Below are 14,379 nucleotides of genomic sequence, written 5' to 3' on the forward strand. Positions count from 1 at the left end.
TTTTCCTGAAAAAAAGTGTTGTTGTTTTTTTTTTTTGGGGGGGGGTGGCATAGACAAGATAAGCCAATGGAACAAGAAGTAAGAAGTTATTATGTAAGAAGCATTAGAACATCATCTCATTTCTAGCCGTGATCAGTTCATTCTTTGATCTTGTAGCCTCAGTGTCCAGCACAATGCCTGAAATATTAAGGACGTTTCATAAATTCATACTTGCTGTTTGATTAAGTTAATTTCAGTGTCAGGAAGACTTGAATTCAAGCCCCACTTCTGATCCCAACAGGCTGGACACCTCACTTAACTCTGTACCCCCAGTATAGACTCTAAATGATCACTGAAGTGCAAACATAACAATATGGAAATAGCTTTTGATCAAGCACACAAAACCCAGCAGAATTGCCTTCAGCTATGGGAGGGGTTGGGAGGAGGGGAGGGAAAAAACATGACTTGTAACCAAGAAAAAATATTCTACACTGATTACATTTTTAAAAAAAGAAAAAGAAAAAACCAAAACTCTGTACCCCAAACACCTGCAGGGCCAGTGCCAAGCTGCACTGGTGGAAGGAGATTCCACACTGGGACTTCACTAACACAAATGACAAGTCTTCTCAAAATCCCGGCGGACCAGGCCCAGCCCATTCTGACCCCGCTCCGCTGTTTTTAGTCTAGTTATTTCCTTCTGTGCGTGCACGCTGTTTCGCCATCGCATGTAAACTCTTTAGGGGCAAAGGCTGTTTTGTTTTTAACTTCGCATCCCCAGCACCTGGCGCAGCGCCTGGCACATCGTGGATGCCGGGCGATTGTCAAAACAGCCCCAGTCCGTAACAGATTTCAGGAACTGACACCCTCCTGGATGAGCCCCCACCCTTTTCGGCTCGAAATTCGGCGAAACGAGCTGAGGCCAATAGTGGCAATGCCAGGAGTGCTACCTTGGGTCCGGGAGGCCTCCAAAGTCCCGCCTCCTCCACGCAGCTTTCCCTGACTTTCTCTCCTGCCTTTGAACTCGTCCAACTGTGAACACTTGTTGGTTTGATTGTAATTAGCACACACGCCTCACCCCTGACACTCCGCCTTTCGCCGGCGGCAGGCCTACAGCTTGCTTTTCATCCCTCCCCAACCCCCACCTCCACCCCCACCCCCACCCCCACCTCGCCACGGTGGGGAAAAAAATACTAATGGAAGTTGTTCTCTGGCGGCCTCGTACCCCATACAGAGTTGCACCGGGCTGGAGAGGCAGGTCTGGCCTGCAACCCGCGGGGCTGCAGTCCCCTGGGACCAGGGGAGCCCCAAAGGGCGCACGTGAAGCTTATCAAAGGATACCCCGAATTGTTCCCCCTCCCCATCCCAGTCAGTTCGGTTTGTGGCTCTTCCCTGCCCCGCCCCCTCCTGCTTTCTTCTCCGGGTCGCTTTCGCCTTTCTGAACGCTAGGGGCTCCCGGATCCCAACTTGAGAAAACTTTTCCTTTTTGGAGCCTCTTATTTATTTATTTATTTTTTTTTTAAAGGAAAGGGGGTGGGGGAAATGTGGCCTTAATTATCCTACGTCTTAGGCAGCTTAAGGAAGGGGCTGTGCTTTCGAAATCCCAGCAGAGCGCCAAGTGAGGAGGTCTCTCTTAAAAAAGAGAGAGAGAAGGAGGAGAGAGAGAGAGGAGAGAGAGAGAGAGGAGGGAGGGAGGGAGGGCGCAGGGAGAGAAGGGGGGTTAGAAAAGGACCTGGTGAAATAAAAGTGCCGAACACCACCGAGCGGATCCCAGTGTATCGGAGGCAGCTTCAGACTGTGTATCGGGACCGACCGACGGATCCCCGGCTAGTCCTGCTCTTCCATTCATTAAGGCTGCAGCTGCCGGGAGCGCGGTCCCCGCGCGCACCCAGACGCACACACAAACACACCGCGCACTCGCACGCACACGCACAGCTCCGGGAATTGGCCAGAAAGTTTGCTGCTTGGGTTTTTCTTCTTTCTTGCTCTGCTGCTGGCCCCCGGCCTCCTCCCAGCTGCGGACTCTTCAGGGCTGGGGAGAACCCGAGGACACCGCAAAGAGGAGCGAGCCGCTGAGCCCAGCCAGCTGCCGGCCGGACTACCTCTTGCCCTCGGTGGGCCCGGGAGGAGCTTCCTCGCCTCTCGGCGGCGGCGGCGGCAGCGGCAGCGGACGCGAGTGCTTGCCTCCCGGTGCGCGGACACTAAGTGGCGGCGGGCGCCGGACTCGGAGTCCCGGACAGCGTCCAGCCACTATGCAGAACTACAAGTACGACAAGGCGATCCCGCCGGAGAGCAAGAACGGAGGCAGCCCGGCCCTGAACAACAACCCCAGGAAGGGCGGCCGCAAGCGGGTGCTGCTCATCTGCCTCGATCTCTTCTGCCTCTTCATGGGTGAGCTGGCTGCCGAGTCGGGCCCTCGGTCCCTGCCCCTGCCCCTGCCCAACCACCCCGTGTCCCGCGCCTGCCCGCCCCGGCTGGCTCCTTAGCTTCTTCCTGCCCCTGCCCAGCTCGGGACTCTGGGCTGCCTGGGTCACAACTTGACGGGCGTCCAGCGCTGGAGCTGCTCCTAAGCTGCAAGGCTGCGGATCTGGGCTCCAACCGGACAGCTGTGCCCGCGGCTGTAACTCAGAGACCCCGCAGCCTTGGGGCGGGAGCTTTGCGAGTGCCAGCTCTGTTGCCCAGGGTCGCTAGGAGAGAGGGTGACGGCCAGGGGAAAGGGACAAGGTGCTGCACCCCGGGCTCTGGAGTAGGGGCAGGGGACCTGCAAAATGGATGACCCAGAAGCTCCCCAGACTGGGGATAAACCCAGCAGCCGTTCCCTCTGGCCTGGCTCTGCTCTCTTGGAAGATCTAGGCGCCCTTTCTGTCCCCCCATCCCAAGTGTCTGCCAGGCGCATCGTCCCCCCTGGACCTCTGTTTAGTCCTGAGATCGCCAGGCTCCTGTCATTTGTGTATGTGTGTGTATGTGGGGGTGATCATTCTGATCTGGGCCGAGCCATAGCTGAGGAAGCAGTCCCTGAGTTTGCAGGTTTGGGGCAAGAGAAGGCATGGGGGTGGGGGCAGGATCAGAAGGAGGGTCCGAGTAACTTGGATTGCTGGTGGGGTGCGGTCCTCCTCACTTTTGAGTTGGAACCTCTGGAGGAAGTATGAAAAACTGGGAGGAGAGCCCAAGCTTCAGTAGCTGCTGAGCGCCAGTAAGGGTACCATCTGTCTTCCCAATCGAGAGTCTTTAAAAGGCCCGAGGGGCCCTGGGACCCCGGCCTCTTCGATTGGGATTTGGCCTGATAGTTTAGAGGAATTGAAAGGATGGGTGAGGTCTCATTAGACAGCATCTCCTTAGTGCGCTGGCATCCTCCAAAGCAGGAGGGCACCTAGGGATGTCCCTGGATGCTGCCTTCTACCCGGGGCCAACTCCGAAGCTGCCCTGAGCTCCGGTGCTGGTATTACTATGGTTAGGGTGGGGGCGGTAAGCCGTAGCTATAAAAGGTACATGGCCCCTTTAAGACCATCTAGCTCTAGGTGAAATAATGCAAATGAGGCAAGAGAGGTCACTGGAGGTCAGCAAACATCTCTTGGTCCTCTTGCACTAAATAGCGATTAGGAGTTAAACTGCTGTGTAAAGGAATTGCCTCTGTGGGCCCAGTGCTGGGCCCCTCTTATTATCTTGCACTGCTCTCCGATTAGCAATTAAATTAAAACCTTAACTTGGGGAAAATAGCAAAATCAGAAAACCCAAGTCCCAGCTGCCGCCTGGGAAGTCAGTTCTTCCACTCTGGCTTATTTGCTGCCAACCTGTTGGGCCTGAGTTCTGGATCCTAGAGTTTTCCTGGGTGTTGGTTTGCTCTGGGGGTAGAGGGCGGCGAGCTCCCCCCATTACAGCAAATGAATCCCATGTGGTTGAGAATCCTGGCTCTTCCCGGGCTTGATGTGAACCGGGTACTTTGCAAGTTTTCTGGGAAGGGGGAGCCGAGAGCAGCGGTACTTTGTTGCTGGGCAGTCCCCAGGGACAACTGGGAAAGCAGCAACTTGTCAGCTTTCTATGTCAATTTCATTGTTTTTCCTCTGGCCCTTCGGATTGGCTAGGGGCTCTAGCCATTCGGAAGTGGGGAAACTGGCCAGGTGTTTGGGGCAAACCACCTTTTTGTGTATTCTTAGGGCAGCAGGGATTTTGGAGAGAAGCCACTGTTACAAAGCACAAAGAGATAAACAGGGAGTATTTTCTCAGGATTTTTATTGACCCTTTTCTTTACCTCAGCTTTCAGATACAGTGTTTCCCCTCCTTTTCCACCTTCCATCACTTGTAACAATAATAAACAATAAAGTATAAAAAGTGATCTTTGGGGTTTTGAGTCCTCAGTTTCTTCATCTGTAAAATGGAGCTCTTTTTCAGCTCTCCCTCTATGATCCTATGAACTTTCTGACCTATAGGTTTCCCACCCATAATCCTTCACCCCTTCAGTAAAGAGAAAGAAGTGAAAAAGTTTTCCAGCCTACCTCTGCTGTGGTGATACAGGGTTTGGAGGCAAATTAATCAATTATTGTTCAGTCAGGCCATATATTCTTCATGACCCCATTTGAGGTTTTTTTTGGCAGAGATAATGGAGTAGTTTGCCATTTCTTTCTCCAGTTCATTTTACAGATGAGGAAACTGAGGGGAACCAGGTTTAGTGACTTGTCCAGGATCACCCAGATAGTGTCTGAAGTCAGATTTGAACTCAGGAGCTCCCAGCCTGATGAGTTTTCCTGACCTTGGACCTGACATTCTATCCACTTAGAAACTTAGCTGCCCCAATGAATCAATTAAGAAGCATTTATTAATTGCTCTGCTATATGGGCAGCTAGATGGTGAAATTCAAACCTGGCTTCAGACACTTACTGGCTGTGTCATTCTGAGCAAGTCGATTAAGCCTGTTTGCCTCAGTTTCCTCATGTGTAAAAAATAAGCTAGAGAAAGAATGGCAAGCCACTCCATTATCTCTGCAAAGGAAACCCCAAATGGGGTCATGAAGAGTCAGACATGACTGAACAACAACTATGTGGCAGACACTTGATAGACACTGGGAATACAAAGACAAAAATGACAGTTCATGCCCTCAAGGAGATTCTGTATACTATCAGGAAAGGCAACAAAACAAGTAAGCTGTTAATCTTTTTCAAAACCCTTACATTGTGTCTTAGAAAGACACTGAGTGGGGGCAGCTAGATAACTCAGTAGATAGAGCACTAGGTCTAGAGATGGGAGGTCCTGGGTTCAAATGTATACTCAAACACTTTCTAGCCATATGACCCCAGGCAAGTCACTTAACCCCCACATCCTAGCCCTTACCTTTTTGCCTTAGAACTGATATTTAGTATCTTGAAAAAAAAAAAGATATTTCTAAAATGATTTCTTTTTATCTCCCAAGATACTAAGTATTGATTCTAAGGGAGAGGAGAGGTAGGCTGGCCAGAGTTGGCAAACTTATGGCACACATATCAGAGGGGGCTGCTCTCTTCCTCCTCTGCCACTCCTGATGACATTTCTCCCATCACCCGCCCCTCTACCCAGCAGCCCAATTGGAGTGCTTCTTCCCTCTCCTGTCTGGGGTAAGGGATGGCTCACATGAGGTGTGAGGGTGCAATTTGGGTACTCGGGTCTCTAGAAGGTTTACCATCCCTGGGTTAGGCAATGGAAGTTCAGTGACTTGCCCAGGGTCACACAGCCAGGAAGCATCTGAGGACAGATTTGAACTCGGGGCCTCCTGTCTCCAAACCTAAGCCTTTAAATTCATAGGAAAGGTACGGGACATAAAATTCTGGATAATGGGAGTGGAATGACCCTAGCAATTGGAGAAACTGGGAAAGCTTTCCTGTAGGAAGTGACAACAGAGGAGACAGCCTTTGTGTAAAAGTGTGTGAAGAACAGGTTCTGCTAACTCCCTACCTGTGGGACTTGGAGCAAGGCTGAGCCTCAGTTTCATCATCTGTAAATCGCAGGGCTTGGCCTAACTGATCTGATGCTTAGGGGCCGGTTCACCTTGCAACTTCTACCACTCACTGTCCGGACACTCCCTGTGCCATTCTACCTCCTGGGCTAACTCTTGGCATCCCTCTATATTATTTCCCAAAGTCACCCTCCCCACACCTGGCTTTGTTTATTTTTAACTTGCTGGTTTCCTCCCCAAGCCTGTTGCATTGTTGAAGGGATCTGCTTTGGCTAATGAGTGAGCACACCTACCTTTTGGGAGCCCAGCCTAAAGGCTTGGGATTCCTCTTAAAACTGGGCTGATAATAAAGGGGACTTTTACCCCCTCGGACTCCTTGTCCCCGGTCCCCAGAAGTGGCCAGGTCCAGCGAATGACAGAATCACCAACTGCTCTGACAGCTCTGGCATGGGCTGATGGGTAAATAGCCAGTGGAGAAACTCATGCAGGAATTGACTTCCAAGAGAAAAATTAATAACACGAGAGCATGTGATTTTAATATTCCACACGCCACAATCTTTTGTGGGGCTGGGAGGGGGGAGAATGTTTCTCCGCTTTTTGCTTAAGCCTGTCAGTTTGATTTAATTTTTTTGGTAACCTATTGATCATATGGTCCGGATTATAGAGCACTAATATATTAAGAGGAGAGACAGAGTTTTCAGTTTATTTTCCCACAGGAATATAGACTAGGCCAGGAAGCTACATCCCTCCCCATCCCGTATCTGGAAAAAGAAAGCCAGCCTGATGTGCTATATAAAAGGGCTAGAAATGGAAACCGGGCAGCTCCGTTCACTTTTTCATCTACCTTTTGGAATGTGAAATTCTTGGTTAAGTTAAAAAAACAAGTTGTGTGTGTGTGTGGGGGGGAGCTCCCTCTAGCTCGGGTACAGAGGAATTAGGTGACATGTGTATTTCTGGGTAGGGTAAAGTTAATCACTACCCACAGAAGACCCATAGCTTTGCCCAATAAATGCTTTCCAATTAGTTTGGGAGTGTAGCCTTCTGGGGGAGGTTTTGGCTTCCCATCAGTCCACTGACTGGTGATGGGAGTCAGGGACTGAGAGCGGGGAGACCACTTAGCCCCATTCTTTCCCCCATGTTACCAATGAGGAAACTGAAGGAAATCAGGTTTGATGATTTGCCCAGGGTCACCCAGCTAGTGTCTGAGTCCAGATTTGAATTCAGAACCTCCCATCCTGCTGAGTTTTCCTGACCTTGGACCGTAATGGGAGTCAGGGATATTTCACATCCTAGACTGAGAGGTGGAGATCTTCTAGCCAATTCTTTCCCCTATTTTACAGATGAGAAAACTGAGGCCCAGTGAAATGAATGCCAAAGTCCCCACAGGCAGAAAATAGTTGGATAGAATTCTATGTGAAGTTTCTTGACCTTAAATGCCGTGCCTTTTTTGTTTAACCAATCTGTTTTCTGCACATCAGTTTCTTTCATTTCTACCAGTTGACATATAGATAATTTGTCATTGTTCAGGTGTGACCCCATTTGTTTTATTGTGTTTTTTTTTTTGGGCAAAGATACTGGATTGGTTTGTTATTTCTTTCTCCAGCTCTTTTGATAGATGAGGAAACTGAGGCAAATAGGGGAAAGTGACTTCCTCAAGGTTATATAGCTAGTAACTCAGCTCTTCCAGACTTCATGACTGCTGTTCTATCCACTGTGCCACTTAGCTAATATCCTCCATATAGATGGTAGGGACATTTTTTTTCCTTTTCTTTCTGGGAACTTCGAACAGAGGATGGCAGATCTGGGAGCTTAGAACAGAGGATGGCAGAGTTGACAGAGAGCTTAGAACAGAGGATGGCAGAGTTGACAGAGAGCTTAGAACAGAGGATGGCAGAGCTGACAGGGAGCTTAGAACAGAGGATGGCAGAGCGGACAGGGAGCTTAGAACAGAGGATGGCAGAGCTGACAGGGAGCTTAGAACAGAGGATGGCAGAGCTGACAGGGAGCTTAGAACAGAGGATGGCAGAGCTGGGAACTTCAAATAGAGGGAGCTTAGAACAGAATATGAAATCCTGGATGAGCCTTTGAATATAAAATGCTAGAATAGATAGATAGATAGATAAATAGACGGATAGATAGATAGATAGATAGACGGATAGATAGGCAGACAGACAGACAGATGGATAGATAGATAGATAGATAGACGGATAGATAGATAGATAGATAGATAGATAGATAGATAGACGGATAGATAGACAGACAGACAGACGGATAGACAGATAGATAGATAGATAGACGGATTGATAGACAGACAGACAGACAGATAGATAGATAGATAGATAGATAGATAGATAGATAGTCATATGTTGGAATTCAGAAATCAGTCACCTGCTCTAACGCCCACAGTTTACAAATGAGACCCAGAATGAGGAAGAGCAATTTGCTTACCGTGATGGCTTGGCAAAGCTGGGAGTAGAAGCCGTCCCCAGATACTTGGGTTAGCTCCTTCTTCTTGCCCAAGTATTTATGGTAACTCTTGCCAGCTCTGTTGTCAGAGGTCACTGCCTTCCCCCCTCCTTGGTATCACACTAGAAGGCAGCCTTTAGGCCCCTTCTATGAATTAACAGGGTCTCTTGAGCGCCAACTTTTCCTGCCTCTAAAATGAAGCCGTTGAATTACGCGATGCCCAAGATCCCTTCCAATCCCAGCATTCCGGGGACCTCAGGACCTCCCTGAGCTGGGCTGGGTCATTCCTTAATTCACTATATGAGGAAAACAGCATTACCAGAAAAGAGGTTTATCCTTCATCCTGTGTTGTGAGGCCCTTTCCAGCCCTGGCGTTCCATGTTCTACGTTCCCTCCAAGCACCGCTATGTTCTCTCGTGTTAAGGGCATTACACTCTCCGGCCCTTGTCCAGGCTGACATTCTGGGGCCTAAAGATACCTTCCTTCCCGTTCTTACACTCTTGGGTTCTAGGCTGCTCTGACCCTCTCACGTTCCTTTTCAGCTGTCACATCAGGAAGTTTCTTCCCCCATCTCATAGTCTGCGTCCCAACAGTGTACGTTTTGAGGGCCCTGCGACCAGCAGACCTCTTTGAAGTTCTGCCACCGAAGGGCGAAAAGCTGATTTTCCTAATCCGGGCTGGGTAGCTGGCTCTGGATCTGGGGCCCTTCTGACTTCTCGTGCCAGCAGATTACTGGTAATCCCCTCTGATTTTCTTAGACAGCTGTGAAACCGCAGTTCCCATCCCCCCACCCAGCCTCAGTGACTGAGCTGCGCCGCTGGTTCACCTTCCCTCACTTTCTCTTAGGCTCACCCTCTTGGGAAATCACCTCAGAGTGGCACCTGCTCTTGAAGGGGAACTCCTGCCCGCACCTCCCGCCTTGCTTGCCTCCTCTACTGTGTGCAGTTCTTGCTAGTTCCTGCGGGACAAATGCCAGCTCTCAGGACTGGGAGTGAGGGAGAGGTGGCTTCGGACCTTGTCCCTTGTCACTCCATGTTCTGGAAACAAGCCTGGCTGTACCCCCGAGTCTGCCTTTTACAGAGGAGGAAGAGGGGGAGGTTTAAAGGAAAGAAAATGAATGGGCCAGGCTCCCTGCTACAAGTGGGGGGCTCATTTGACCCACCTTAACCCGATCCTTGTAGATGGCTCAGATTCTCCCAGCTCTGGGCCACCCCTGAGCTTTCCTTTCCCATCAGGCCCCCCACTTTGGATGCCTCTGGGAGGAGTGGGGCAGGGTGCTTACTGCCATTGTGAGAAGTTACCTTCAAGCTGGGACTTCAGAGATTAGGGAGTCTCACTGATTGTTTTCCCTTCCCCACCCCCATTTTACAAGTGAGGAAACTGAGGTGCAAGAAGCTTGCAGTAACTTTCCCAAAGTTCCATAGGCATAAAGTAGTAGATCTGCCTATCAAGTCCAGGACATTTTCCATTCTCCTCTCAAAGGGAACTGACTGTTTTTTTTTTTTTAAACCCTTACCTTCCATCTCAGAATCAGTACTGTATATTGGTTCCAAGGCAGAAGAATGGGGGTCAAGTGACTTGCCCAGGGTCACACAGCTAAGAAGTGTTTGAGGTCATATTTGAACCCAGGACCTCCTATCTCTGGGCCTGGTTCTCAATCCACTGAGCCACCAGCTGCCTCCTGATTTCATTAAATAACAACAGCAACAAAAAACTCTTACCTTCTGTTTTTAGAATAAATACTAAGTTTTGATTCCAAGGCAAAAGAATGGTAAAAGGTTAAATGACTTGCTCAAGGTCACACAGCTAGAAAGTGTCTGAGGCCAAATTGGAACCCAGATCCTTCCAACTCTGGTCCTGGCTCTCTAACCACTCTAACTACCTGCCCCTCCATTTGAATATTTTGTTACCTTTTGACACTGATTTTCAGGGAGATGGCCCCGTCTTCTGCTCCCATTCCTGTGACTAAAGTTAAAAGCAAGTCAAACAGAGGCAACTTGGAATAGATACCGGTGAGTCCCCACATTGTCAGGGCTGGAGAGAGTTAGGGGCTAGGAGGCTTTGATGCATCCCCTCCCTCCATCCCATGTGGGACTAGCATCACTTATCTCTGAGCCTGACTATCTTGAAAACAGCTGCCTGGGACATTTCTGCTTCTAGAGATGATGGTCTCGATCCCGACACACTCACGGGTTACTTGATGCCACTTGTCAAGCAGTTGGGTATGGTGGAACGACTATACACTGGCCCTGATTCCTCCTTCTGCCTTTAATAAGTGCCAGGTTGTTTCCTCTCGAATGTACTGCAGTTTCTTTATGTGTAAAAGAAGGAGGTGGCACGAGACTCCCTTCCAATGGTAACATTTTTCAGTTCAGCAAAAACCTCTCGAGAGAGAGAGGTTGGATCTCCTTTTAGAAGAGCCATCATGCAAACCATCGACACCAAGTATGTACCAAACCCGTCTTTGTTCCCGTTGCTTCTCCCAGGGAAGTACAAGGAAGGAAACCATCCCTACTCTCTAGGAGCTTCTATTCTGATGAGGAACCCGAAAAACCAGAAAAAACCCCAAAGAGCTGGTGGGTTAAGCAGAAATGCTGAAAGCCTTAGCTTTCAGTAAGGTGGTTCTGTAAGGTGGTTCCGTAAGGTGGTTCTTGTTTTCTTCACCATCTCATTGCTGCCCCTCATGTGTATTCTTTCAAGTGAGTGCCTACATTGCTCAATGTTGGGTCTTCCATTTTGTCACCATTTGAAACGGCCTTCATTCATCTTCTTTTGTAGCCACAGTCTTTCCTTCTTTCTTCATTCTGCCACTTGCTACAGTCCTTCCCTCATTTGTCGGAGCTCTCTGTAGCTATCCTTTCCCACAATGCAGCCCTACATCTTTATGTCCATGTAACAGTGTGCAGCCACTGCTTGATCGGGGGATTTGCTATTACAGATACTGTGGTGAGCGATCTTTTTACAGAATTAGTTCTTCTCTCATGTCAATGACCTCCTTTGGGTATAAACTCAATGGTAGAACTCCTGGGGCAGAGGGCACAAATGATTTTGTAACATCGCTTGCCTCATTCCAAATTGTTTTCCAATTCCAATGGTTGGGCCAGTCCTGTAGTCTACATTCATCGTTGAAAAGCATCCAGAGGGAGGAAGAACTCTGCCTTGGTTAGACCACATCTGGAGAAGGATATTGAGAAAGCAGAACCTGGCAGCCAGGGAAGAATCTGAGGATGTTTAGTCTGCTGGAGGTTACATTTAGTGAGGACTTGTGAACTGTCTTCAAGTGTTTGAAGAGCATCTTGGGTAAGAGGAATTCAGCTCGTTCTGCTTGGTTCCAGTGTAGAACTTCATGCATTGGGTGAACGTTGATTCAACTTGGTCTGCTTGGTCCCAAAGTTCAGAACTCAATGCATTGGATGGAAGGCACAGAGGAGCAGATTTAGGCTGCTTGGGAGCCATTCAAAAGGCCGATGGAGTTGTTGAATTGGAAAGAATGAGTTCTGTGTCTCCAGAGGGCTTTGAGCAGAAGCCGGATGAGCTTGGGTTATAGTCGATGGGATCCTTGATCCGCTATTGGCTGACCCATAGTTGAGTTGCCTCTGGGTATCTTCCAAGTCTGAGAATTTGGGAGTCCAATTCTTATGGGAGTCCAATTCCATTTTTGGGAGTCCAAGAACCCTCCAGTCTTCCTGGAGATCAGAGAGAGATCACAAGATGATAATAATAATGATAATGGTGGAGCCTGAGGAGGTTAATGATAGCTCCTGTTTATGGAGTGCTTCAGAGACATTAGCTAATTTGATCCTCCTCGAAACTGTGTGAGATAGAGAGTGATAGTTGTATTATTCTAATTTTATGAGTGAGGAACCTGAGGCTCAGAGATGTTCATTAAACAATATGAGGTCATAGAACTTGGGAATGACAGAGCTGGTATGAAACCCACTTCTTTGACTACCAGGTCCTTAGTATCTCATCAGTGGAGAGCTAGAAGAAGAGGCCTTAGACCTCATGGGACCATGGCGGTGTCATAGATTTAGATCTGACGGAGTCTTTATTTTAGAACACATTGCTCATTTTCCATATGAGGTAACCAAGGGCTATACAAGGTTGCCATGTTCCAAAAGTGTCTGAGGGAGGATTTGAACCCAGGGCTTCCTCCTTCCCAAGTCTAGCATCCACCATGCCATGTTGTTTCTTGATCTTAGTAACTTCCCCCATCTAGTCCAATCTCCTTTCAGAGGGGAAGAAACCAAAGCTCACAAAAAGGGACAGAACAACATCTTCCCCCACTTTGGTCACTGACTTCCCTTCTGTAACCTCAGGTCCATAAATGACTTCCTCGTGGTCACACCAATTGAAAGTTGCCGAAGGGGCATCGAGACCCAAAGCCAATGGCAAGGTTGATATGTGAGTGCCAGTCCCTAAACTGTAGGCAACACGATTTAACCCAAAGCCTGGCTTGGAGAAATCTTTGCAAGAAATTCTTGAGCTGTTTTTGTCTTTATTTGTATTTCCAAGGCTTAATATAGGAGGTGCTGATTGGCTGCCTGACTGACTGACACTCTTACAGGCCCAGTGGCAGCTCCATTGATGGCAGATAAGAGTGAGTGAGTGAGTAACTGAATGTGAGAGAGAGAGAGAGAGAGAGAGAGAGAGAGAGAGAGAGAGAGAGAGAGAGAGAGAGAGAGAGAGAGAAGTAAATAGAGTGAGAGAAAGAAAGAATGAGAGAAAGAAAGAAAAAATAAGAGAGAGGGAAGGAGGGAGGGATGAAGAGAGAGAGAGAGAGAAGGAGGGAGAGAGAGAATGAAAGAAAGAGAAAGAAAGAGAGAAGTAAATAGAGTGAGAGGAAGAAAGAAAGAAAAAATGAGAGAAGGAAATAGTGAGAGAAAGAAAGAACAAGAGAAAGAAAGAAAAAATAAAAGAGAGAAAGAGAGAGAGAGGGAAGGAGGGAGGGATGAAGACAGAGAGAGAGAGGGAGGGAGAGAGAGAGAGAGAGAGAGAATATGAAAGAAAGAGAAGTAAATAGAGTGAGAGAAAGAAAGAAAAAATGAGAGAAGGAAATAGTGAAAGAAAGAATGAGAGAAAGAAAGAAAAAATAAAAGAGAGAAAGAGAGAGAGGGAAGGAGGGAGGGATGAAGAGAGAGAGAGAGAACGAACACGTGTGTGTTGAGGTTTGTTACCAATTAACTAAATTATATCCTTTGATACTCGCAAGGAAGTGAGGCTAAGGGTAGCGTTGGGGTATAAATCAGTGACATTGGAAGGTACCTGTTTACAGATCCTCAAAGAGGGCCTGGCCATGATTGCTCCGACCCCAGGGAAGCTCCTCTCCTTGCTGGGCCTCCCTGCACAGAACCCAGGAATTAGCATGAAGCATCAATCAACAGAATTTCCAGAGATGCCACTTAAGTCTATATATGTTTGTGACTTTTAAGTGTAATTACAGTGCTCTTGATTCTTGGATTTCTTAAGGAGCAATTTCCTGTCCCCCTCCTCGTCTGCCCACCTCATGGGCTTATTATCTATGTAGGCCTGCGTTTCAAAAATATCCTCATTAACCCAGCTAATAAACGTGTCCAATAAGCAATGATGTTGTGGAAAGAGCCGCCCTGCCTTGGGTTTCTGGATCCCCAGGTTCTAGACTGAGCTTGGGTTTAATCCACTGCGAGCGCACACGTGTGTGCGTGTGTGTGTGTGCACGCGCGCATGTGTGTGTGTGTGTGTGTGTGTGTAGACTTTGAAGCGATGCAGAAATGTTGGTTGTAATTATAGTTGTATTTTTGTTGTGATTTTTGTTTGTGCCCGAAGGTAATAGAACCTAGAGCTGCTTCATTAGACACCTGAGGGTGGTTTGTCCTTGATCACACAACTGGCACCCAGAAGCAGAGGCAAGATTTGCACTCAATTCTCTCTCTCTACTACTCCCTCAATAAAACTGGGGAGGCAGACCTGGGCTCTCTTGGAAGTTGAGGCCACGGGACAGCGTTCTGAATCAGTTCAAAGCTGTTAATAATGTT

The 14,379-nt window shown here is 48.3% G+C and overlaps 1 protein-coding gene across 1 annotated transcript in view; it reads left to right on the forward strand.

The window, feature by feature from the left end:
• Positions 1-1,637: 1,637 nt before the first annotated feature.
• The window catches only part of PLPP3 (phospholipid phosphatase 3), a 79,049-nt gene continuing 66,307 nt past the window's right edge, over positions 1,638-14,379 (forward strand). The window contains 1 exon segment of the mRNA XM_056815058.1: positions 1,638-2,367. Coding sequence (XP_056671036.1) covers positions 2,229-2,367 — 139 coding nt within the window. The 5' untranslated portion in view covers positions 1,638-2,228.

The sequence above is a fragment of the Monodelphis domestica genome, chromosome 2 (genome assembly GCF_027887165.1).
Source record: "Monodelphis domestica isolate mMonDom1 chromosome 2, mMonDom1.pri, whole genome shotgun sequence".
Lineage (NCBI taxonomy): Eukaryota > Metazoa > Chordata > Mammalia > Didelphimorphia > Didelphidae > Monodelphis > Monodelphis domestica.